We start from the raw sequence: 26,298 nt of genomic DNA, 5'->3' as shown, positions 1-26,298 counted from the left end.
AATTAATGAAATGTGTGACTTAATTCAGCACAAATGAAAGGTACCAAGAGACCGCTGAACTCTAATGTCTATAGCTCTATGAAATCATTGCCATTTGCAAGGGAAAGTAAACCCAAGCTGTCTTTAAACAGAAGTTTAGGCTCACAAAACACTTTGAAGGGTGTTTTTCCATTTTTCCACTCAAGCTATGTGAGGCTGTACACATTTTAGGACAATAAATAAGAAAAAAAATCTTATATAATAAGCAGGGTGTTTTTTTTTCTCACAAGGAATACATAAAGCAGTACACAGAACTATCTAAAATTTCCTCAGAAAAGATATTTGTAAGAATTCCAATTATTCCAATTTAATTTTGGGTTATTTTTTCCCAAATATATTTTTGAATCAAATTAAATCTAAATCAGTATAATAATCCCTTTGGAATCACACAAAATCTCTCTCTCTCTCTCTCTCTCTCTCTCTCTCTCTCTCTCTCTCTCTCTCTCTCACACACACACACACACACACACACACACACACGCAAACACAAAAGCCTTCATTAATTCAAAACTTTTATTAATTTGTCTCTAGCAAATTAACATTCTAAGAAGGGTTTAAAGACAGGATATAATAAACCAAAGACGGAGTGAGTCTTTCAGAGAAGTGTGGGCAAAATAATTTACCAACTGCATGGAACAAGTGAGCAAATCATTTCATTTTTCTACAAATGTTTATCGGTATTCAAACCCATTCTTGAAGACTATAGCTGTAGTTCTTTTAAATGCTGAGGAAGATTTTTTCACCTGCGTGCACACTGTACTTGGGGTGTGAAGACCTTTGTCTGCAGGAAACCAAGGCCTCGGGTGGAGAGTAGAACAGAAAACAGTGCCGGTGGCAGGTCATTTCTGAGCACTTTAGGTACTTGACCAAGTGCAGTGTACATAATGTTTTATTGCATTCTATAGCTGAGCATTACTGTGACAGCAGAGTTGAGGGAGGCTCTAGTTGACGAAGGTGATTAATTGTGCAAAGGCATACAGTGTTCAGGAGGAGCCATGACACTTACTAGCTCAGGAGTGAATGCAAGAATGGGAGCTCATCTGAAAGGAATATTTTAAAGATGTAATACTAGTAGGTTTTAAATTTTTGCTTAAATTTAATTTTAACTGACTTATGAGCTATCCCGAGATACTGCCAAATATGTATGCCAAATACTGTGTAGCAAATAAATCAAGATAAATACATTTATCTCATCAAAGACACTCTTCCTTTAAACTTTTGAAATCAGGGTGTGTACCTATAGACAAAGACCATCAAATGTTTCTCCACACTCCTTTATCGTCATCTCTAGTCACATCACAAAAGGACATTTTACAAATATAAGGCTTACTGATGTATTGTCATTAGCCATTATAAAAATGTTTTCAAACTTTGCACCAAACGTGTATGAGTTTTGTGATATTATACTTGACTAGCAGGCTCTTTATCAGGCATACAACAGCAATGCTGTTTTAACTAAGCAATTTCCAGAGCTAATATTTCTTCATTTGTTGTGCATCTTTTAAAAGTACGCAACAACAAAGTTGTAGGTGGGGTACTTCTGTGTCCCAGCAGTCAGCTCTGTTCTATCAGCTCCCCAAAACCACACTGAGATATATTATTAGTTATAAATGACCAGCTGATAGCTTAGGCCTGTTATTTACTAGCTCTTACAATGTTAATTAGCCCATATTTCTATCTATTTTCTACCACATGGCTCAGTACCTTATCTCATTACAGCAATTTCATCTCCTCCTTCTCTCCATCTCCTCAGGACTCCTTCACTCCATCCTTCTTCTTCCCAGAGTTCTCTCTGTCTGCAAGTCCTGCCTAGCCTCTACCTATTCAGATCTTTTATTGACCAAGGAGAATAGCACAAGTGTACAAAGATACTTCCAGAGCACAAAGTTGATAATTTTTCAAAAGAGGTTAAAATAGTAATTTCAAAAAAAATAGGAAAATGTACAAAATAATAGGCAGTAAGAGATGAGATGCCAGGGTATGAAGCCATGCTTATAAATGAATTAACTCAGTGCAGGGTACTAGAAATCTTTCACCGTGTCAAATTCTTTTCAGCCATTATCACTCCTGGAGGAGAAGCTCCGGGGTAAGTTCCAGCACATGGAGAGGAAACAGTTTGCTTTTATAGGGATCATTTCTGCCTCAGACCCGAAGAGAAGCCAGGAGAAAAAACTGGTCATTTACATAAACATTTTTTTTCCTCTCACAGAGTGAAAATGAGTCAATGGGGGAAAGACTGTAGTTCACAGTCTGGCCACTTCTTTAAAATGACCTTCCAAAATACACTGTAATCCACAAATCTGGCTCCCCTCTCCCCCTGGCTCTCCTTTTGTCTATTTCCAGTGTCCTCTTTACATATTTCTAAGAAGTAAGGAATATAAGAAAAATATTCAGCCTTCACGAGGGCAAGGCCTCTTTGATCAAGCGTTCTTGTCCTGATCATAACACATGTTTTATTTAACGCTGACCTAAAAGACAACAACATTGGAGTACTATAAGAGGAACTGAGAGCTTGCTGGAAGATGTAACCTTCTCATAAATGCATGTTTCTAATTATTTTGAATAAAATTTTGAATTGTTTATGTGCCTTTCAAGTTGCTTATCTAGAATGATCTAGAATGCTGTTTCTATTATCTTTATATGGCTAGTATAACAATTCCAATAAAACGTCATCTCTGCAACATGAAAACTATTTCCTCCTTTACTCTTTTTGATCCCTGCTCCCTTGTCCAGCAGACGTAGGGTCCAAGAGTGAAGCAATGCTCACTTGAGGTGGAATCCACTCTGGCAGTTGAGGTGACTCAACTAGCTGTCCTCACTAGACTAGAACATGGCCTGGAAATTCCCACCTTTCCCTTCACTGTAAGTTTCTGTTCAGTCTAGCTCAGAGCAACGATCCTCATGGGGAGTTCTAACTCTCATTTTGTAAAATTTTGCATCTTTTGGTAAGGTTTTCTAATCCGTTTAAAACAAAAAGAAACAAGTATTATTCTGTATGTAGCACATAACCCTGAAATTTGATTGATAACATCTTTTCCTCTTGCTTTTCCTGTGTGAGAAAAACTCTCACCCTCTGACTAACATTCCACTGTCATTTTTAAAGACAGTGAAGAGACTTAAGAAGAGTAACAATGAGAACTTGAGAACCTAGTAAGTTAAAATATTTGGATTCACATATCTTTTTCTTCATTGCACTTCATTATGTGTAGGGGTTTTGTTACATTTTCTACTCAAATAAATATTCCTATTGTTCTTGACTATGCACACCACTTGTCATCCCTTTACAGACTAGAAGTTTCTTGTTGAACTACATGTTTAACAAACTGTAAAGAGAAATTTATTAAATTACTATTTGAAGATCTGGAATTTAAACTTATATAAACATTTAAAGAATAGTGTTATATAGATCTTTTAACCATTGAAAATACTCTCTGGAAATAAGAAAAGTGTAAAGCTTGGATTTTGTGCTACTTTTATATAACAGATGATTTTTTCCAACAACAGAATTTTGCTGGAATCTTTAGTGTGGTTGGCTGTATTTTAAAATCCAGGAAATTGAAATCTCAGAATATCCTAATTTTTTTTCTTACAGACGGTTCCGCAGGCAGGATGTGCGGCATGGTAATGCTGCCCAGCAGTGCTTTGGACAACAGTTTGTCGGTAATCCTTAGAAAAATTGATTGTTATGATTTACCCAATGCATGCTGAAGATGGACTGCACATTTCTTTAAGTGTGTCATCTTCCTGGAACATTGTCCTGGATGTATCTATTTTTCTCCCATATATTTAAAATGAGATGTATGGTCATTGACAAAACTAGCAAAGCTGATTTCAGATAGCATCACTAACATAATCTGATGTTAGCCATCAAGGCTTATTGTTCTTTGTTATTCTATTTTGGGGGGCCTGCCACACAGCTCCCAAGTAAATCACACATGGAGTCTTATTCTTACTTATGAATGCCCGACGTTAGCTTAGCTTGTTTCATGCCAGCTTTCCTTAACTTTACATCATCCCATCTACCTTATGCTTTTGGGCTTTCCCTTACTTCTGTAAATCTTACTCTTATTCTGTGGCTTGCTGTGTAGTTGGGTGGTTGGCCCCTGGAGTCCTCCTTCTCTGGCTACTTCTATATAGTCTTTCTCCCTGCTGGACCTGCCTATCCTTTCTCCTGCCTTGCTATTGGCTGTACAGTTCTTTATTAGATCATGAGATGTTTTAGATAGGCTCAATAATACAGCTTCACAGAGTTAGACAAATGCAACATAAAAGTAACATATCTTTGTAGTTGGAGTTTTCTCCAGTCTCCCTCAGGCCTGCAGCCACTCAGACCCAAGTAAACACACAGAAACTTATATTACTTATAAACTGTATGGCCGTGGCAGGCTTCTTGTTATCTAGTTCTTATATCTTAAATTAATCCATTTCTATTAATCTATAAGTTGCCACATGGCTTGCGGCTTACTGGTACTTAAATCTTACTTCTCATGGTGGTAGCTGGCAGTGTCTCCTGACTCAGCCTTCTACTTCCCAGAATCCTCTTCTCTGCTTATCCCTCCTATACTATACTTCCTGCCTGGATACTGGCCAATCAGCGTTTTATTTATCAATCAATCAGACCAACACATTCACAGCATACAGAAAGACATCCCCAGCACACCTTAAAATAGTATTCTACAACAAAGGCTGAGAAAGGTTAAGACCACCAGTGGTTGGTGGCAGTGACTTCCAGGATATAACTCTTTATTTCAAATTTATTTTTCCCTTTTGTTTTTTGTTTGTTTGTTTGCTGTGTGTGTGTGTGTGTGTGTGTGTGTGTGTGTGTGTGTGTGTGTGTGTTTTGAGACAGGGTTTCTCTGTGTAGCCCTGGCTTTCCTAGAACCTTCTCTGTAGACCAGTCTGGTCTTGAACTCAGAGTTCCTCCTGACTCTGTCTTCAGAGTGCTGTGATTAAAGGCATGTGTCACCACTGCCAGCTCAAATTTATTTTTACTGTGTATGATTTAACATATATCATCTCAATTACTAAGGTTTAGAACAGATGAAAACTGTCCCCTCTTCTGCTATAGCAGAGTGATTTTAGAACTGATATTAGCTATCTTCAAATTTAGGCAAAAACAGGAAAGTCAAACAAAATGGGAAAAAATGACCTTTTGGGTTGCATCACAATGGACGATGACAAAGCTGTTTTGTTATTGGGGTCTCTGAGAAGCAGCTGGGTGATGAGTGCCATTGTGGAAAGTCAACAGAGGATAAGCCTACTGTTAGAACTTGTAGCCCAGAGTTTTTTGTTGTTGTTTTGGGTTTTTTTGTTTGTTTGTTTTATTTCTTTTTAGATCCAAACAAACTTTGGATTCAGTGCAAGAACTCCAGATACTGGAAGTATTGGCAAGAGAAAGTGTGCTCTTAATTGTAGGGAGTTTATAGATCAGTTTTCGAAGTGAAGGCAAAAAGTCTTAGGGACATCAGCTGATGCTTTCTTTGAACATGCGCTGCTCACACCTTGCCCCAGCCTTACCAGAGAACATTGCCACTGACTTAATCACTGTCCTCACAGCTCCATATTTTGAAACCAAGTTCCCAAGGGCCACCTCCTATCCCACTTCATGGTCTTCTTGCCTTTTAATCCCCAAGTTTTCCTGTGGCCTTCTAAATAATTAATTTAAATGACTGCGCAGAAAGTAGCAACCAGGAAAGAGTTATTTGCATTGCTGCAGGACTTGAATACAATTAAAAGACAAAAACCATTTAGCAATAACATTCCAGCCTGGAGACTGATGCTGTTGCCTTTCTGCTGTAGGAGACGCTTTGGACAGGACTGAAGAGAGGCTGGCTTACAGCATAGAGAGCAACAGCACTCTGCTGGAGTGCACCCCACGGTCCTTACAAGCAAAAGTCATATGGTTTGTACAGAAAGGACGCGAGATGAGAAGAGAAGAGGTAACACATGGCCACACATTCACACTTGGTGTCTTACCTAGAGCATGGGAGCAGAAAATGCATGAATTGGGTGTTTAAAAAGAAACCACATGGAGCTAAATATGTCTTACAATTTCTGGAACATAAAACACCCAAACTTGGTGATGTGGGCTTGAAATCCCAACGCTGGGAGGGGAGGGAAGGGAGGTGATTCTCTGGGGCTTAGGATCCAGCCAGCCTAGCCTGCTCGCCAGTCTCCAGGCAAGTGAAGGTACCTGTCTCAAAAACCCACCATGAAGAGGGACAAGAAACCCAGGATGTCTTCTGGCCTGTATATGCACTCATACCGATGTGCATGTCGACACACATACACACCCAATTTTTAAAAATCAGTTTTCTGCCAGGCGGTGGTGGCACATGCCTTTAATCCCAGCACTCGGGAGGCAGAGCCAGGTGGATCTCTGTGAGTTCGAGGCCAGCCTGGACTACCAAGTGAGTTCCAGGAAAGGCGCAAAACTACACAGAGAAACCCTGTCTCGAAAAAAAAAAAAAAAAAATCAGTTTTCTTTTTAAAGTATGATTTATATACAATAAAATTTTATAATATAAACATATTTATAAACCTATTCATATTTCAAAGGATTATTTCATATGAGCATATGAATTGATACTTTAAATTATGGAGATTGATATTTCATGTATTTCCTGCTGCAAGTTCTTACACCTTCATGGTATATGCCATGGCAAAATCTTAAACTATATCTACCAAGGCAGTATTACTGAGAAATAGCAAAGTTATTAACATATAAGAATAACAGTGGCATCAATATTAATAAAGCTTTTAATCAAATTCAAGACACTGACGTCAGGTTCTAATCAACTGGGAACAAAGGCAAACCTCAACACTCTCCCCATTTTGAGGAGCTTTGAAGATTGAATTTGTGAGGTCACTTAAGGATTAGGTGACTTTGCTACTTTGAGAGACAGAGAGGCAGCATTAAAGCACATTGGAATGGCCTGGAGGCCATTACAGGAATGGGAAGGAGAGATGAGGGAGCTGGCTGTGTCCAGGATGTAGAGCCTTTGAAAAGGGAGATCATGGATACTTATTAAAGGATTCCAATTCTATTTTCACAAGTGGAACTGTAACGTAGCAAGAACACTATTCAAAGCAGCAGGAAGATCTTGCTGAATATAGCACAGATGGCCTTCGATAAAAGGGAAGTTTTCAAGTTGGGGAAGTGACAAGGTGCCTACAGCCCTGCCTCGTGCACAGAGGAGAGCTGTAAGTGTGTGTCTGATAGATGATCACTGGAAATGACTACTTCATTTTTTCACTGGAGATTAAATCTGTCCATGAAGTTAAAATTACCAATTCCCCAAAATATTTCTATTTAGGCCTTGGTGAAAATAAAAATCTAACATGTTTAGTCTGTAGTCACATTGTACACTTGAGAGATGATGAAATTTTATAAATCCTGGGTCCTTGAATATTCATTAGATAAGAAAACTTGTACAGGTTCAAGCCAGATGGAGTCCCAGCACTGAGAGCAGGAAGTGGACACAGACCCACTCCAAACCAAGAAGCTGTTTGCAGTTGGTAACTATGGGCAGAAAAAAAGCCAGTTTCCTCCAATGGAGTGTCACTGGGTAGATCAATCTCGGCAGGCCTCATGGTCGGGGTGAGTTGGCCAACACAAAACCAAATCCATGTTTCTTGTTTTTTTATTTTGTTTTGGCCTTTTTTGTTTTGAAATAAAATTTCTCTGTGTAGTCCTGGCTGTCCTGGAACTCACTCTGTAGACCAGGCTGGCCTGGAACTCAGAGATCTGCCTGTCTCTGCCTCCTGAGTGCTGGGATTAAAGGCCTGAGCCACTACATCCAGCTTTGTTTTGGCATTTTGCCTTGCTTTGTTTTAGTTAATTGATTTTTTAAAAGTATTTTTTGTGGGGTTGGGGATTTAGCTCAGTGGTAGAGCACTTGCCTAGCAAATGCAAGGCCCTGGGTTTGGTCCTCAGATCCGGAAAAAACAAAAAAACAAAAAAAAATGTATTTTTTGTGTTATTTCTCTCTCTCTCTCTCTCTTTTTTTTTTTTGAGAGACAGGAAAGGAGCAGGGGTAGGGAGAGAGGGGGAGAGAGAAGAGAAGAATAGAGTTGGGTGGTTAGGAAGGTGGGGAAGACCTGGTGAGGGGAAAACATGATCAAAATATACTGTATGATAAAAAAGTTCAAAACAGAAAAAGGAAAGAGCTTTACCACGCTAAGGCTTAGGGATAATATGGCAGTTTATGAGGAAAGCAGAGCTTTCCTAAGTTTTCATGGCAATGTAACAGCAAAGCTAATGCAGGATACTGCACTCAATTAAGCTGTTTATTTATTGCCAGTACACTTCCACTTCTCAAATGTGACATGAAATGGCTTTTTAAATTCCACTGTGACACTTGGCAGGAGGGGACCTGGGAACAGTCCACAGTCGCTGCAGTCCCAGGCTTCAGAAGACAGAAGTGATTCTTCCATAAGTAGGTTTCTTCACTCAGTGAGCTCTGCTTCTCATTTGGAACTGACTGCAATCTACCCCATTTGAAGTCATTCCGACATGGAGCATCCATCAGTGCTCAGCTCTGAGCTCCTTTACCACCTTGCTGCTTCTGCCTCTCTTCTTGCCAACTGTATCCTAATTTCACTGACTGATACAGCTACTGATGTATGGGATTCTGGATTTACTCTCTGCATGAAAATCACGGCACAGTCGGATTGTTAATGGTTTCAATAGACACAGCAATATATGCATTTAATTATTCACAAGCTAAAGCAAAAGAAAATTGCTGACTGCATCAGAGGCCAGATGTATATATTCTATACTGAAGCAGAATGACTTAGAAAGTCCTGAGTTCCGTTCAAGGTTCATTTGCATTCATTATCATTTCTATGTCTCATTTACTTTGAGACATACAGTAATCATATTGCCACATGTAGACATAATGAAGGATGTTTAATTCTACTTAGCAAATTCTTAGCTCCTTTGAGGATGCTGTGCACAGTACTCTAGGCAATAACAGTCAAAATTTATTCCTCACTTCATAAACTGTAAGAAGTTTGGCAGACCATAGGGTATAAACCTCTCCCTTCTATTAAACTGAAATCTTTGATTCTAGGAATTATGCCTTTTTCAAGTGTCTATATGTACCTGCTATACTAAATCTTGTGGTGGTGTTCACAGATGGCATGTTCATCTGGAGAAAATATCTGATCGTATTATTCTCCTGGATTGCCGTACAACATCTAAAATCTCATTTGGCTGTCTTCTAACCCCTGGGTACTGGCAGTTCTCTCAACTTTACATCTTAGAGTTTCCTGTTTCCTTAAATACACCATGTGGAAACAATCTCTACACATTTTATTATATCTGTAAATATTTATTAAAATATGCTCTTCTTTGTACTTCATAGGACATTTTCCATAGTTAAATATGTTTTTTAACAGTTGCTATAGGCATACTAAATATTCCGTGAATCAGTTACATATATTGGTTGCTAGACATAACGTTGTCGTATGCTGAGGACAAGAGCCCTGGAGTTCTTTTGATAGAAGTTGTTCCTTATTGTAAACCCACCACACACAGGACTATGCTAGGTGCCTTCCTGGTTACTGCTGGATCTCTCACCTGAGCAGTGGATGTGGTTCTTCTCTTCTCGCATACAGAAAGTAAAGTTGAGAAGGTTATAGCTTGTGCACAGCCAATGATATACCCTGTGTTTAAACTCAGGAATCCCTGACTTGATGTCAGTTTACAGTCATCCATTGTCTCGGTATCAAGGACTGTATAGTCTATTACAACCATTCTAAAACATAGTTCTATAATCAAAGTAATTGAAACCCAGAATGTGTAATAACTCACACCTAATAAAATAAACTCAGGACCAGGCCTCGTTCTACTAAATGTTCTGAAAAATGAGAAAATCTTCTGAAATCAGAATGTAAACACACTTTCAAACGCTTGGGGGGAAGAGCAGGGAGAAGACAGCTCATAGCAGAGGTTCAGACATTGACATCTACCAGTGTAATCCTTACAAACACTCAAGCAGGGAGCTTCAGCTTAGGTGACGAAGCCGTTATTCTTCATGTTCACGTATCTAAGAGGCTTGCTGTAATTTGAATCTGCCCCAGTCTGAGCTCTGATATCAGGAATCATTGCTATGCAGTATATGCAGTAATGGGTTTTCATTCTTCATGTCTTTTGGTAAAAGAGGGCCTCTGCATTACCATAAAACTGCTGTCCTGTGAGCCTGTGTATTTTTCACTATCCTAAGCATTTATTTCCATTAATACTTTTAACGCCTGCAGTAGTCTGGTGATGAACCCTTGTAGGAAAAACAACAACAACAACAACAAAAACCAAAACAAACCCCTGATGCGCAGAGGGATGGGTATTTCTGTAATAGCTCACGGACTGTGTAGTTACTCTGGTTTAAGTACAGACTGGGGCCAGTTTGGGAGGGAATGGGGCAGAGGACAGTGCTCCCTCCCTTTGCATAGCTTATCTGAATGAACAATTAAGGACGAATGGGGGCTAAAACTATGAAGAAAGGAAAACCATACATGTTAGAGAAAATTAGATGACAGATTCCAAAAGAAACAGAAAACAGGTAGTGATTATAGTTATCATTCATTCAGTGCTTATTGTGTGCCCTGTGCTGTTCTAAGGCTTTTAGACACAGTAACCAATGGAAAACTTCCAAGATTTCTCTGAGAAAGTCAGCATTACTACATGCATTATGGAGATGAAATTAAGTTGCAAGTACTTTTAGAGTACAATAGCTTAAGTAATTAGAGGCAGAAACACTGGACTGGGATATGGTTAAACCTAGGAAAAGAAATTGGGTAGGATATGGGAATCAGAGACATCGTTTGCAAACGCAGAAAACACACACTCAGTTTCTAGCACGGACAGTATAGTGGGATCTCTGGGGAAGAAGCCATCCGGTAGTAGGGACACGTGCATCTGTGGTGAATGGGAAACAGTCCGTGCAGTGAGCTCTACCAAAAGCTGAGACAAGAGAGAGGGAGAAACTGGGAGACAAGGCTAACCATGAGTTTTAGTTTGTTTCTTTTGAAATATGGGGCTTGGCTCTGTTTATAGTTGAAAGGAAGTAGCCAGAGGGGGGTGGGGTGTGCAGCTAACTGGTGAAGCGAGATAAAGAACATGTGTGAGAGAAACTGATCCCAGAGAAAAGAGACAAGCTGGGTTCCAAAACAGGCAAAGACTGGGCTGGTGAGATGGCTCTGCCATTAAGGCTAGATCCCAACCAAAAAGACAGAAACAAAGATGTCTCTTCCTCTGAATGGGGGACGGACAATAGTTGATTTAAGTGGATAGTGTGATTTCATCCACAGATGAAGGCTAGCTGTTCCAATGGTCTGCTGTCATTGATTAAATTTGGTGGACACATATGTTTTTGCATACCATTTTTGTTTAAAACAACAGACCAAACTTGAAAAGGACGTAAATTGTTATTTTCTTCTGGTTGAAAACAACACTTCTATAAGGAAATCCAAATCACCACTATTCCCTAGTTTATTGATTTCTAATTCCTACAATTTTACATACTTGAATGTATAAGGCCCCCAAATAACTGCAAATTTTCAGTCCTAACATTATTAGGGAAAAAAGTATTTCTTGTTAAAATATTTACCTGTACAATTGAAATATTGTCTTTCTCTGAAATGCATAAACATTATATTTTAGAACTCAGTAAATGGGGGATATTTTAACATACATTATTCACTAAGATTTATATGTTCATTAATTCAGGAATAGTGACAGCAGAGACCATAATTCATAAGGAACAAAGTATTGACTACATAGCTCTTTACGGAAAAAAAAATGTTCTAGATTTAAAGGCTTGATGAAAACTCTGATATACTGAAACCTTACCCAACAAGTATCATTGTGAAAGGTACCCTTGTATTTTGAAGAAAAAGACCTATTAGAAAAAAACATCTCCTCACTGTCTGGTGAACCCTACAACATCATCATAATGGATTCTTACTAGAACTAAGCAACAGTGTGAACAACTTGTTTGAAGTGCCATCTTGTGGATTTTGCTCTTTACTCATAAAATGTCTGAATGATACTGTAAGGAGATTGGCTTTCAGTAGTGAGTTGAACTGTCATAAATTTATTGGGGGAAGTTTGGAGGCATTCTGAAGACCAACTACATAAACCCATCATTCTCATCCCAGTTTAGTATGTAGCAGAAGAGCAAACACCTGGTCCATAAGATCAATGCAACATTTCATATAATTTCTCTGTTGGTGACCATAGAGGAAGCATTCCCCTGCTCTTCTTATTGATCTTACCATTGTGAATTTTCAGTTTAAAGGGAAATACATGTTAGTATGTTTTGGAAATAGTCTGACTTCAATATAGCTAATTGTGAACATTGTGTCAATTTTAAATAATGCACAAATGTGTCTTTATTGTGTAAATTTCAAGAGAAAGCACAAAATTATATCATCTCCAATCTAGAATTGCACCTTACTCCCAATATTGTTTTAATATCATCCCAAAAGCACAGCCACTAAGCCATACAAATTCATCAGGTCACTTCAGTCCCACTGAGAAATGTAATAGTCCTGCTTACCAGCAGTCAGCTGCTCCTTCCACCTGTGTGAAGAGTTCATTGCTCCTGTATTGGATGAACTCTTGAAAGATGGCTGCTCCCGTGAGGACAGGAACACTACACAGCCAGACCTGTAAAGATGGCTGCTCCCGTGAGGACAGGAACACTGTACACAAGACCTGTAAAGATGGCTGCTCCCGTGAGGACAGGGACACTGTGCACAAGACCTGTAAAGATGGCTGCTCCCGTGAGGACAGGGACACAAGTTCCACCTTTGATATGGAAGCTATGTCATTGAAAGGAGAAACAGTTACAGAGTAAGACTCCATTTTTTGTCTGCCATCTTGTTTGCTAAGTGACCCATTCTTCTGACCTTTATCAGTGCTAACCAAGGACAAGAAATATCCGGGATCGATGGCACCCAGAAGCCTGTACTTCTGTCTTTACACAAATGCATGGAACGTGTAGGGTTTGTTTCCACATCAGGGTTCTTGGTTTTTCTTGTTTTCACAACACAAAGTGCAGGAACTATTGCCTCATTTGAAACATTTGTTTAGTAATTTTGGTGTTTCCTTTTTAGCCTATTAAAAATATTCATCACTTTAAAACTAATAATGTTTGCAGTCAGTAAACATTGGGAACTTATTTCAATGAAAAAAGAAAACTTCATAATATCAAATGTCCCAACTCTTTTCTGGTTCAGACATAATTAGTCGTTTAGCTTGCTTACTTTGATGAAAGGGTAAAAGACTCCACATAGTTCCCATTCTATGAATAGAGAATGGATTCTCTTAAGAATAGAAATGAGAATTCTAGAAGTAAAATTCATCCCAGAGCTTTGGATGGAATCTCTTTTCCGTTAATTTTCCACGATAACACTGAGAATCCTTGGGTATGAACTATATCATCCTGTATCTATGGAAGCAGGGACATATGTGTGTTTTCTCCCTCAGATCAGCATGTTTCAGGATTTAATGAAACCAGCTAACATGCCCGTGCAGCAGGCCCTCTGCAGACACATGTGAACAGGAAAGCATGGCCATGCTGCAGGCCCTCTGCAGATATGTGAATAGCAAAGCATGGCCATGTAGTGCACCCTCTGCAGACATGTGAACAGGAAAGCATGGCCATGCTGCAGGCCCTCTGCAGACACATGTGAACAGCAAAGCAAGGCCATGCAGCAGGCCCTCTGCAGATATGTGAATAGCAAAGCATGGCCATGTAGTGTGCCCTCTGCAGACATGTGAACAGGAAAGCATGGCCATGCAGTGCGTCCTCTGCAGATATGTGAATAGCAAAGCATGGCCGTTCAGCAGGCCCTCTGGAGACGTGTGAACAGCAAAGCATGGCCGTGCAGCAGGCCCTCTGGAGACACATGTGAACAGCAAAGCATGGCCGTGCAGCAGGCCCTCTGAAGACACATGTGACTAGTAAAGCATGGCCATGCAGCAGGCCCTCTGGAGACACATGTGAACAGCAAAGCATGGCCGTGCAGTGCGCCCTCTGCAGACACATGTGACTAGTAAAGCATGGCCATGCAGCAGGCCCTCTGGAGACACATGTGAACAGCAAAGCATGGCCGTGCAGCAGGCCCTCTGCAGACACATGTGAACAGCAAAGCATGGCCGTGCAGTGCACCCTCTGCAGACACATGTGACTAGTAAAGCATGGCCGTGCAGCAGGCCCTCTGGAGACACATGTGAACAGCAAAGCATGGCCGTGCAGCAGGCCCTCTGCAGATATGTGAACAGCAAAGCATGGCCATGCAGTGCGTTCTCTGCAGATATGTGAACAGCAAAGCATGGCCATGCAGTGCGTCCTCTGCAGATATGTGAACAGCAAAGCATGGCTGTGCAGCAGGCCCTCTGGAGACATGTGAACAGGAAAGCATGACCATGCAGTGCATCCTCTGGAGACATGTGAACAGGAAAGCATAGCCATGCAGTGCGTCCTCTGCAGATATGTGAATAGCAAAGCATGGCCATGCAGTGTGCCCTCTGCAGACACATGTGACTAGTAAAGCATGGCCATGCTGCAAGCCCTCTGCAGACATGTGAACAGCAAAGTGTACCAATTCCCTTCATTTTCTGACCACTCTATTCAAGAATATGGCTCACATGGTCTAGAAAAGTAAACCTGTGTGGAGATAAGCCTGCAGAGAGCTGTACATGTGAGCATGTAGTTTGAGCTCCACAGCACTGCTTCTGTTGGGCTGCACTTGGGCATTTCACCTTCACCTGCATTGAAATAATGGCTCTATGTGTTTTTCTTCACCATTTTCTGACGTCTCTCATTTCATGAGATATGGGGAAGGGAAGATCTCCACAGGACTCAATACCAGGGAGGATAGAATTGCCAGAAGAGTAATTCTCAAAGTATTTAAAGACATTCTGAACCTTAGAACTGCTCATATGTTCCTTGTTCCTTTGGCCCTTAGGAATCCCAGTGTTAAGTGCACTTCTAGGACAGATGGACAGTTCCCGGGGCTGAGCTTTTTTTTTTTTTTTTGGTTTTTCGAGCGAGCATTTCTATGTGTGAACTTTCACCTCTCTCCTCTTAGTTTTCCTCTGTTCTGATAGTCTTGTCTCTGGACAGTTAATGACATCCCTTTAAGACTTACTTTGATCAGGGTGTCCAAGTGCCTGTGTTCCTATGCTTATGTATGCTGGGGTCTGAACAGAGCTCAGAAACCAATTTCGTTCATTTGTTTGCCAAAGCAAACTACTGATTACAAAAAAGAAACCATAGAGTTCTTTTTCCTTGTCTCTCTTGTTTTATTTTGTTGCTTTTGATTCTTGATTTTCTCTTCAGTTAGATAATTTAGTTAATCCTGCTTAACTATTGACAGATTGCTGTGATTTTCTGCAAAATTTCTTTGTTTGGTTTTAGTTCCTGGACCACCTTTCTCCACACTCTTACCTTCTTCCCAATGTATCTATTGAAATGATTGGGAGGAGTGTAATTCTGCATTTGCATTATAAACAGCTATTTGATATCTTGGGGATGAAGGACTCTAAAAGTAAAACTATCGATGCATATGTCTTATTCTTATTTCTTTGAAAACTCTGCACCATGATTTATACTGTATCCTTGATATGATGGATCTCTCATCCTGGTGGAGAGTTAACATCTTGTAAGTGCCCAGCCATTGTAGCTTCTATTTATATAATAACAGTCACTTCTGCAAATAACCCCAATAGACCCAAGTGTGAGCTTCTGCATGACAGGCTGTCAGCATTGTTCATTTCTGTGACTATTGAAAGCTTGCTCTCAGAGTTCCTGTACCACATGCACTCTGGAGCACTGAGGGTTCCTGATTCCACAATCTCACCAATACTTGAAATGATCTGTTTCTCTAATATTTCTCTCTCTTATGACATAATATAATATCTTTAAAATGTGCAATTATTTCTCTTTGTTTACTTCATTTTATGCTTTTTTGAGACAGGGTTTCTTTGTGTAGTCCTGGCTTCCTGGAACTCATTCTGTAGACCAGGCTGGCCATGAACTCGGAGACCCTCCTGCAGATGCCTCCTGAGAGCTGGGATTAAAGGCCGGTCCCACACCCAGCCCAAAATGTGCATTTCTAAAATCCCAAGTAAGGTTAAATGTGAACTTGAGTACTTACTAAACACTTGAGTTTCTCCTTTGAATTGCCTGTTTCTGTGAATTTTCTTATTATTTTCCTTATGTAGACTTGGCTTATTTGCACATTCTAGATAGCAATCTATTCTAATACAGATGTCTCGAATTTCCTCTTCATATGTTGAGGTTTTAAAATCATTTGTTACCATCATTATCTGTAGTTAGAGTTTTTCCTTGAACTGCAAGCTCACAATAACATGGAGACCTCTTATTAATTATGAATGCTCAGCCATAGCTTAGGCTTGTCCCACTAGCTCTTATAACTTAAATTAACCCATTTATTTTAATCTACGTTCTGTCACATGGCTCGTTACCTCATCTCTCTGTACTGCTCATGCTATCTTCCACATTTGGCTGGCAACTCCCTCCATGTCTCCTTGGCATATCTTCTGAACCTAGATTCATCTCCTACTTCCTTTTCTCTGCCTGGAAGTCCTGCCTATACCTCCTGCCTAGCTATTGGATGTTCAGCTGTTTATTAATCCTGTCAGAGTAATGTATCTTCACTCAGTGTACAAATATCCCACAACAATTATCATCACATTCCCATGTATGTGTGTGTGTGTGTGTGTGTGTGTGTGTGTGTGTGTGTGTGTGTGTGCATGTCCACATTGCATGGTGTATGATGTCTTTGTGTGAGTGAGACCATGTATGTGGTGGTCAGAAGACAATTTTGAGAGTCTTTTCTCTCCTTCTACCTTGGGTGGCAGCACTCACACCAAGGCCACCGATCTCGGATGGTAAGCAGTTTTATTCCCTGAGCTGCTTTGCCGGTCCCGGATGCTTTATGTTGGTCACTCAAATTCAAATTCAAATTCAAATGCTTTTTTTTTTATTCCGGCTTTTCGAGACAGGGTTTCTCTGTGTAGCTTTGCGCCTTTCCTGGAACTCACTCTGTAGCCCAGGCTGGCCTCGAACTCACAGAGATCCACCTGGCTCTGCCTCCCAAGTGCTAGGATTAAAGGCATGTGCCACCACCCCCCGCAAATTCGAATTCTTAATCCTGATGACTTTCAGTGTCTTCTTATGTTAGACAAAAACTTTCCTTTTTCACATCTGTTCCCTGTGTAGTGCTAAACTTCCCCAGAGATGACAATAAGCAGTTCACTCTCTAGTTAGCAACCATCTCTGTCATACAACAGGTTATATTAGAACATGATTTAGTAAAGAAATATTTACTTTTATCTTTTCAGATATATTTTTTGTTAGTCAATCACTGTTTATATCAAACACAGGTGAGATAAAATAATAGACTGTCTTGATTTTTGACTAAATTGATTTTGTTGCTAGATGTATTCTGCATCAAACCAATTCAAGGCCCATGTCTGTCCCTTTCCAGTGCAAAGCATGGGATCGTGTGTCTAGTACACATGGGAGCCACAGCTTCCTCCTGACCAGCTCCCAGATGTGCACAGTTCTCGGTTCAACTGCTTCTTTATTTGATATTATGGCACATCCTGAATCAATCCTTATGGTGAAGAATAGTAAAACCAATTTCAGTAAGAATTCTGTGTCTATATAGATTACCCAGGAGAGCATTTGATAGAGTGATGTACTATGTACCATCTTCTTGACCACAAAAATATGGACTGCAGACAAAAGGCACAGTTGTAGAAAATAATCCTGTGATCAAGATTTGATGCTGGATGTACCCAACATAACTAAAGTAGAAGGATTAAATCCTGGAAAGAATGCAAATATAAGTTTTTAAGTCATTTTTAGTTTTAGGTGTCCATCATCCATAGAAGGCAAATTCAATTTTTAAGGCCCTCTAGTCTACATAATGGATACTGGGACTTAGAATGACCCTTATTTCTGAGGATAAAATGTGAATTCACTGTAACCAGGAAGGGCAAACGAAATTATGAGACTAGAATTGTTACTGTTATGCAAATAACTGATGTAGAACAATTCCCATGGTAACTGTCATGTTTCTGTGACATTCTGAATTTCATTCATTCATTCATTCATTTCATTTCATTCATTTTGGATTCTGGATTTCACATGCCTATAATGTAGTGCTTCTCAAACTTGATTTTCTGATTATGAACGAAATACTACTTTATAATATCATATATCAAAAATTAAACAAAAGTACACCCCTAGTTCCATTGAACAAAAGTAACCCCTAGTTAGATTTCACTTTATTTTTCATAAGTAACAGAATAGATGCTAGACAATTTTGTATTTCCTCATGTGTCATTCGCTTTCATGGGAGACAGTAGGAAGACAGCAGATGATGCTCACTGTAGGTGTCTGTGGGTGCATGGTTTGAAGGAAGGAAGGAAGGAAGGAAGGAAGGAAGGAAGGAAGGAAGGAAGGAAGGAAGGAAGGGAGGGAGGAAGGAAGGAAGGCCAAAGGAAATTACTGCCATGTATGTGCACAGAACGTTGCATGTGTTCAAGTGTAGAGAGGAGATGAAGATAAAATGATGGAAAAAAAGGAGAGATGTTGTGCTACAGGACAAGGTGGAGGCCTGGTGTATGCAATTCCATCTGTCTGTCAGAAGGGGATGTTACAGGACCTAGAAAATCCTCCTAGACATTGAAGAGAGCAGGAGTCTCAAAATGCTGTCAAGGAGAACCCGATGAAGGGATGGAGAGAAAGGAGACTTGGGGAAGTCTGTCTCAGAGAGATAAGTGTGGGGTAACACAGCAACAAAAACAGTGAGGGCAAAGCATGGTTGTCAGGGTTACCACTGAAGAAATGATGCTGAGGAGGGTTTGTGGTGAGTTGTCTATGAGGGTAGACAGATAGATGATAGACTGATCAATCGTTCGACAAATAGATGATAGACCAATGGATAAAGATAGATAGATAGATAGATAGATAGATAGATAGATAGATAGATAGATAGATAGACAGACAGATAGACAGATAGATAGATAGATGGATGATGGATATGTAGACAGATATAAATATTCATCAGTAGAGGGTAGGAGTATGAATAGTTATGTAATTATCAGAACTGGGAAAGATAGCAAATGGAGGGGGCTGCTTGAATGGAAAATTAGTGAATCAAAGTTGTTAAAGAATAATATAAATCTTAGCATTAATTAAATTAACATAAAGACAATGGAATATCTATGTATAATGTGTACCATTTTAGGGAATCTGGCTGATACAAAGAAATAGAAAGGTCATAAGTACATGGAAATACTCATCTGACATCTGACAAAGACAGAAAAAGAACTGAAGACAATCAGGGCAGGATAATAGCACACACACGCACACACACACACACACACACACACACACACACACACTCACACTAAAAACTACGGAGGCTGCCTTTGGGTTGGTATCATCAAGGGGTACCACAGTCACAGGCTGAAACAGATGTGCATTGGAGGGAAGACTCACAGCTGAACCGAGGCTGTATCCATGTCTAGCATTGGAGTAGCACGACTAAGTCCCTTCAGAGTTCATCGGCTCTTTGTTGGATGTTTGGTATTTATTTTCTATAGTTTTAAAAATATGTTCTAGATATTAACCCCCTGTCTCAATTGTATATAAAATGTGTCAGTAGGCAGGGGCAGTGCGGAGAATGTTCTCCTCACTAGCTGTCACGATAACAAGTCTATTCATAGGCAGAGAAGACGCCTTTGGCTAGAACGTCTTCTCATGCCTCACAGGAGTCCTTGGGTTAATGGCAGCTACATCCTCCCCACCAGAGCCCAGTCCTGCCTAATGAAGAGAGTCAGGGATGAAAAGTATATGGAGCCTTTTTTGTCTCAACTGCTTCTCTCTGAAGCTTCTCATTTGCTACACATGACTAGAAAAAACTGCCAATTGGAAGCCTCAGAACTTAAAATTTCCATAAGTACGCAGGGTGTAAATTCTGATTAAAGTACCAACACCATGTTGTTCTTGCATGAGTGACCCAGTTTCCACTCTGGAGTCATCCACATGCTCTTCTGCCATGCCACTCTGGTCAAGGCTGGGAAGAACAGAGGCCAGTAGCCCTGCTAGGACCTTGTACTAGGCTACAAATGGTCACCATTACAGTGGTTGTAGCCTCTGCAACTTGTTTGAATCAACAAAGGTGAAACAACTTTGAGCTGGTGTTATCACGGGGAAGTCTTCTGGTATGCTCTGAACTGTCCATCTACCATTATCATAAAATCACGGACATCAGAGGAACACATATGTTTGTCTTACCTGGGAGCATCCACACATGTAAGGCAGAGTTAACTGTGGACAGCCTGGTACAGAACAGAGACCATGTAACTCCATACAACCTTCACAGCAGTCTCAAGTCACTGGATTATTCCCACTTTTAGGAAGGAAAGTAAGGCAGAAAATAAACATAAAGGCCTTCAGTCACTGACTTAATAGCCATGCCAGTATTTGAAGCTAGTTCTATCCAATATCAAATAAAATACTCATTAAATACAGGTATTGACGACCAAGTATGAGCTACTCATTGAAATCCTTCCTGTGACTTTCTTTTCTGAATTATGTATGTATCTATTTATAGAAATAACATGCATAATTAAATATGTCCAATGCATAAAAAGGAGTTATTTGGTCATTAAGCATATCTTAAAACTTACCCTAAACTACAGATTCCTTTAATGGAATTTGGATTTTGTTTGTTTGCTTTTAATAGTTGTTTTTTTGTTTTGTTTTTTTTTTGGTTTTTCGAGACAGGGTTTCTCTGTGTAGCTTTGCGCCTCTCCTGGAACTCACTTGGTAGCCCAGGCTGGCCTCGAACTCACAGAGATCCGCCTGGCTCTGCCTCCCGAGTGCTGGGATTAAAGGCGTGCACCACCAGCGCCCAGCGCTTTTAATAGTTGTTAATAAACAGTCTTATAGGAATGCCGTGTTGCTCACTGAACTGCTTGATTAAGGCCGTTTAGAAGAGACAATGACAGAATCCCAGCATTTAGACAGAGAGCCCTTCTGAGTATTCAGTCACTATGATGGGAGTGTAGAACCCCACGGAGGAACCTGGGAGGTGTTATTGGCTGACATGTCAAAAAAAAAAAAAAAGGTCAAATTTTCACTCCACTGTAATGTCCACTGCTATACTGATGTGGATTGTTTCTCTCAGATTCATTAAGGTGAACGCTCTCTCATGCGCATGCGCATAGTTCTTTATTGTATTGGTGAGAAATAACCTCAATGTCACTGATAAATGTAGCTTCCGATGTAAATAGGGGCAGGACACGTACACGGGACTCATTTAATTACTTAGCACATTTGCAGACCGTCCTAATCGCGTGGTGTGATCATGAAGGAGAAAAAGAAATAAGTAATGAAAGGGACACAGGCTGATGTTTTCTGAACTACACAATACTCCGTTGCCACCTGTTTATTTACTTGTCTGTTTTTGTGTTTTTCAGGTGAAGACAGACGACAGAGTGGTGAAGATGGACCTGGGTTTACTCTTCCTCAGAGTGCGCAAATCAGATGCGGGCACCTATTTTTGCCAGACAGTAGAGCATAGCTTTGTCCACACTGTGCGTAAAATCACGCTGGAGGTAGTGGAAGAGCAGAAAGTGGAGGGGATGTTTCACAAGGACCACGAGGAGGAAAGGCATCACAAGATGCCCTGCCCCCCCTTAAGCAGTCTGCCGCAGGGCACGAAACCCTGGTACAAGGAGTTCTTGCAGCTGATTGGCTACAGCAACTTCCAGAGAGTGGAAGAATACTGCGAAAAGGTGTGGTGCACAGATAAGAAGAGGAAAAAGCTCAAAATGTCTCCCTCCAAGTGGAAGTACGCCAACCCGCAGGAAAAGGGGCTCCGCTCCAAACCCGAGCACTTCCGCCTGCCCAGGCACACGCTGGACTCCTGAGGGCGCCCCCTGCCGGCTGCCGAGGGGCCGAGCCCGGAGACCTTCAAAGGGAAGAGACGTATGGGACAGACGGACAGCAGGGACGCCTTTCCCGTGCTTCAGAGGCGGGAAGCTGTTTTAAGTTATTCTGCATCCTCATCCTCCTGTACAAACCGCGCACAGTACCAGTACCTAAGCGAGTGTATTGCTTCAAAGGCTTCACTTTGTATTTATCAACACATGATCGTGGCTGTAATTTTGAGTTTGAGCTGCTTTTCAGGGAAATTATTTCACCATTGGAATATTTAATATAATTATAATATTAAAGAAAAAGTTATAGATTTTCATAATCAAAAAAATGTAAAACTAAGTCAGCTTTAATCTTTCTGGAGTTTTCCTTGTAACCCTAAGGTGAATGTTCAGAATATCAGACACTTTAGGATTCTCCTGTGAACTTCCTGTTCTGTGGCGGGTTTTTTTAAGTCATGTGTTTTGAGTAGTTGTGTTGTGATTGCTATAAACCAACCGTAAAAGCAACCTGCGGCCCGCAGTTCTGAAACTTGTTCCTTCCATGAGACATTCACTAAACTGTATTAAATACTTCTGTTTTATAAACAAGACATAGCCCTTAATTTTCACTCCAGTGTGGAAGGAAGATAATCTCTCAGAAAGGTATTTCAAATAATGTCAACCATGAAAGTAGAATTCTAATCAAAAGGTCTGTGCTGCCCTCTTGTGGTAGAAGAAGGCATAGTCGCTTATAGAGCTGTTTTTGCAGTCGCCCCGCAAAGAATTGAAAAATTGTACGAGCAGATACATCTAGTTCATCTTCAGAAAACTCAACTAAGCAAGAAAAACCATAATGCTTATACAATGGTTTAATATGGAAATAGTATGCTTGTAGATAGTTCATGACTTCACAATACAGTGAAGATATTAGCAGCATTCGAGCTTTTAAATCGTAAAAGGCTCGCTTGTTGCCAACCCTTCCCTGAGACCCGAAATACTGGAAGTGCGCTTTCCTGTAAAGGAACTGTCGAAGCATTTTCCTCTCATTTTCTATGAACAAAAATTGCTTCTTGATTCATTTAACTACTGAAATCTTCAGAGAATCATTATCTTTGTCTTATAAATATTACCAAAATTTATATTTTTCAGAATGTTTATTTCTTGAAATCTTTCTTCTTTGTATTTTACAGAGTTACCTTTCTAAAATAGGAGACTTTTCAGGTAAATAAGAGTAAAGCAAGTACATAAAAAAGCATTCAAGAATAGCTGTTCAGACATTACATTTAAATATTGAGGTCTGCTGTCTCAGTATGCCATATAATTAAGAATATAAAGTGTTGAAAACTTCTAATGGATTTCTTTTTCACTCTAAGATGAGTATTACTCACACAAATATTCCACAGTGGTTTTTAAAGTACAGAATTTCTAAAATGTAAAGAGAAAATTTGCCTCCTCTGAAAAGTTCACATGTTATTGCCCCCAGAATCCACTGGGGGTCATTGTTGTCCACCAATAGTAATTGAAAAAGAGCTTGACTTGGAAGCTTTTTAAAATACTGTATTTCAGGAATACAAGGAAGTGGAGAGAGATGGGGAATTAAAACTATAAACACAGCTCACTAGTTCCTAAGGAACATGTATGTCTGGAATATTCCAAGGGGACAGACAAATACATGTAAAAAATTTTAAGACAATTCTTCCACTAAGAAAATTAAAGACAAGGGGAAGATTTTCTCTTAGATCCATGTTGAATAATAAAATGAAGTAAAGCAGATATACATAAGTGCATTTTAATCTTAATGCGCTGGTAGGCAGTTAAAGAGGAAAATGATGACATTGTGAGCTAAGAATTCAAACACTTTTTTAAACAATTCAATTATTAAATGCACATGAAGACTATGTGACTAAAATAAGACATTAATCAGAAAAAAATTAAATTAAATGACTAAAGGTTGTTCTGGGAAAATAAGTTCAATCCAAAGATAGTTTTAAAATATATCGATTAAAATGAGATCTGACAAAATGTTGAGGGCCTGGCTCCAAACTTATGGAGAACACTATGATATATAAATGTGTGTTTATATGGACTATATTCATGTATTATACATGCTTCTCCATACCTGTTTATGGTAGCAGCTTAAGACAACTAGAGAGAGAGAGAGAGAGAGAGAGAGAGAGAGAGAGAGAGAGAGAGAGAGAGAGAGAGAGCACAGTTTCCAAGGACAACACAGGTAGCACTGTCTCTGGTTCTCTCTGTTCACCACCCTGGCTCATAGACCTCTGAGTAGTGTTAAGACAAATCACTAGCCCCTTTCAAAGTTCAAACCAACAGGATACAAATCTGCTAAGTGATTTTAAAAGTCTAAAGCCTGCCATAAGCATTGCTAGCCTTTTGATGGCCCCGGGGTTAGAATTCAAAAAGACTCTCCTTTGAAAAGAATTCCATTGAAAGAAACAGCGACATGCCTACCTTGAACTCAGGCACCTTATCTGTATGACTCTGTCAAAGGTGATAAGAGCTAACCTTGAGCTACCCAGACATGACCTTGACCAAGAACACATGTCCTCAAAGCACACAGCTGACCTAGGATTCTAACCTCCCAGCCTTGTTTCAAAGGGGCCCTTTGTATGGCCAGTCTCCTGCTTCTCCAGAGCCCAGGGTACCATAAAATGAGTTGCCCTCTCCCTCAACATAATGCTACCTACTTAGCGACAGCTCCAGACACATCAGGAGGCCCACACTTAAAGGAGATGTCATGACTTTGGGAGTCATTTCCATGCCTAATGTTCTGCAATGCTACCTTTTTTCTTTTGCACTAAATACTGAATGTTTCAAGGAGAAATTTTCAATTTTGCAACAGGAAAGAAAAATAGAAATAATTCTAATAAATGCAGAGCAGAGGATTAAAAGTCTACATTGGTTTTGTGAGTTTCAATGAACAGAATGTATGTGATCTATACTATACATTACACTAAGTGTCTTCCTTTTCACAATTGGCTAAATCAGTCGGGCGCTTTTACCGGGCATTTAGCAATTGCTGTAGGGTGTAGAGCTTTGTAAATCTTCATAGTAATTATGAATACTTGTAAAAATTTGTGCAGTATAGCAGATCAGTTTGAATGTTAGTCTTAAGCATGAGAGAAACAACAGCTGTTGTCTTTAGAAATGTATCTTTGGCCTGTCAAACATATGGAGTACTTAATGCTATATAGATCCTTTACGTCCCAGGTAAATGTCACACTGTGATGAAGAGGGGTCACCGGTTCCTATTAAATCTACTCCTCATTTTTCAGGCCAATAATTGCTGATTTGAATCAGATATAAATGTTATATTCACCATAAACTCTCTTTTGCTTGTAGCAGCATTAATATAAACTGGTATTTTGTTATCTTATTGTCTTGGGAGGACAGCTTTACATATTGGCTTTCATTATACATAGAATGACTTAGCTCTGAGCTAGAACACAATCCTGGAGTGTCGTTGTCTTGTGGTATCTCTTGTCTCTTTGGCAGAGTCTATAAAGCATGTGCCGTATTGTTTCTTTCCACCGATGGTAAGCTCCGAGACTCATCATCACCTGGTGATGGGCTACAGGGACCAGTGACTGACTGTGAGTCTCCATGACCCTCACGTCGATCCACCACCCTACACTACACAAAGTCTGTACTGTTAAATGGAATTTCTATTTGGTTCAGCTTAGATGAAAAAGAAATAAATATTCTCCAAAATATTAAAAGCTATCTGAGTAGTATTTTCTCTTTCTTCCTTCCCTCCCTCCCTCCTTTCCTTCCTCCCTCTCCCCTCTGCTCCCTCCCTCCCTTCCTCCCCTCTTCCCCCATCCTTCCTTTCCTTCCTCACTTCCTTCCTTCCTTTCCCAGATGAACACATTTCTTTTATATAGCCTGATGTGAGCTGCAATGCCCAGCTTAAGGGCTTTCTTCAAGTTAGAGTAGAATTCAATGTTCTTCCTGATAAATTATCATTTTTTTCCAAGAAGAAGATATCATTAATCCATGTTTATAGCAGTTGAGTGTATTTAGGTCATGGTAGATTGCTGTGATGTTCGGATGTGGCTCGGTCTCACATCAGCCTTCATAGTCAAGGTGCTTCATTATTATCCATCCTCCAACCTCCTACAACACTATCACTGGGCCAGTCCTGGGGGACAGTTTTCTGCAAGTACCCTAGCACAAAGCAGAGACCTGCAACCCAGCGGGGCAGATCTGAGTTGTGTCCTGAGCCACACAGGACAAGTTAGGTGTAAGTTCAATGCACTTCTAGG

At 40.0% G+C, this 26,298-nt stretch overlaps 1 protein-coding gene across 1 annotated transcript in view; it reads left to right on the top strand.

Moving 5' to 3' along the window:
- Sema3e (semaphorin 3E) overlaps window positions 1–23,104 on the top strand; it is a 246,612-nt gene extending 223,508 nt beyond the window's left edge. The window contains exons 15-17 of the mRNA XM_059256475.1: window positions 3,632–3,699; window positions 5,839–5,978; window positions 21,575–23,104. Coding sequence (XP_059112458.1) covers window positions 3,632–3,699; window positions 5,839–5,978; window positions 21,575–22,027 — 661 coding nt within the window. The 3' untranslated portion in view covers window positions 22,028–23,104. The remainder of the gene's footprint in view (window positions 1–3,631; window positions 3,700–5,838; window positions 5,979–21,574) is intronic.
- The last annotated feature ends 3,194 nt before the right edge of the window (window positions 23,105–26,298 follow it).

Source organism: Peromyscus eremicus, chromosome 3 (assembly GCF_949786415.1).
Source record: "Peromyscus eremicus chromosome 3, PerEre_H2_v1, whole genome shotgun sequence".
NCBI classification, from domain to species: domain Eukaryota; kingdom Metazoa; phylum Chordata; class Mammalia; order Rodentia; family Cricetidae; genus Peromyscus; species Peromyscus eremicus.
The sequence above is the reverse complement of the archived record's forward strand: the minus strand, read 5'-3'. Positions and strand labels throughout refer to the sequence as shown.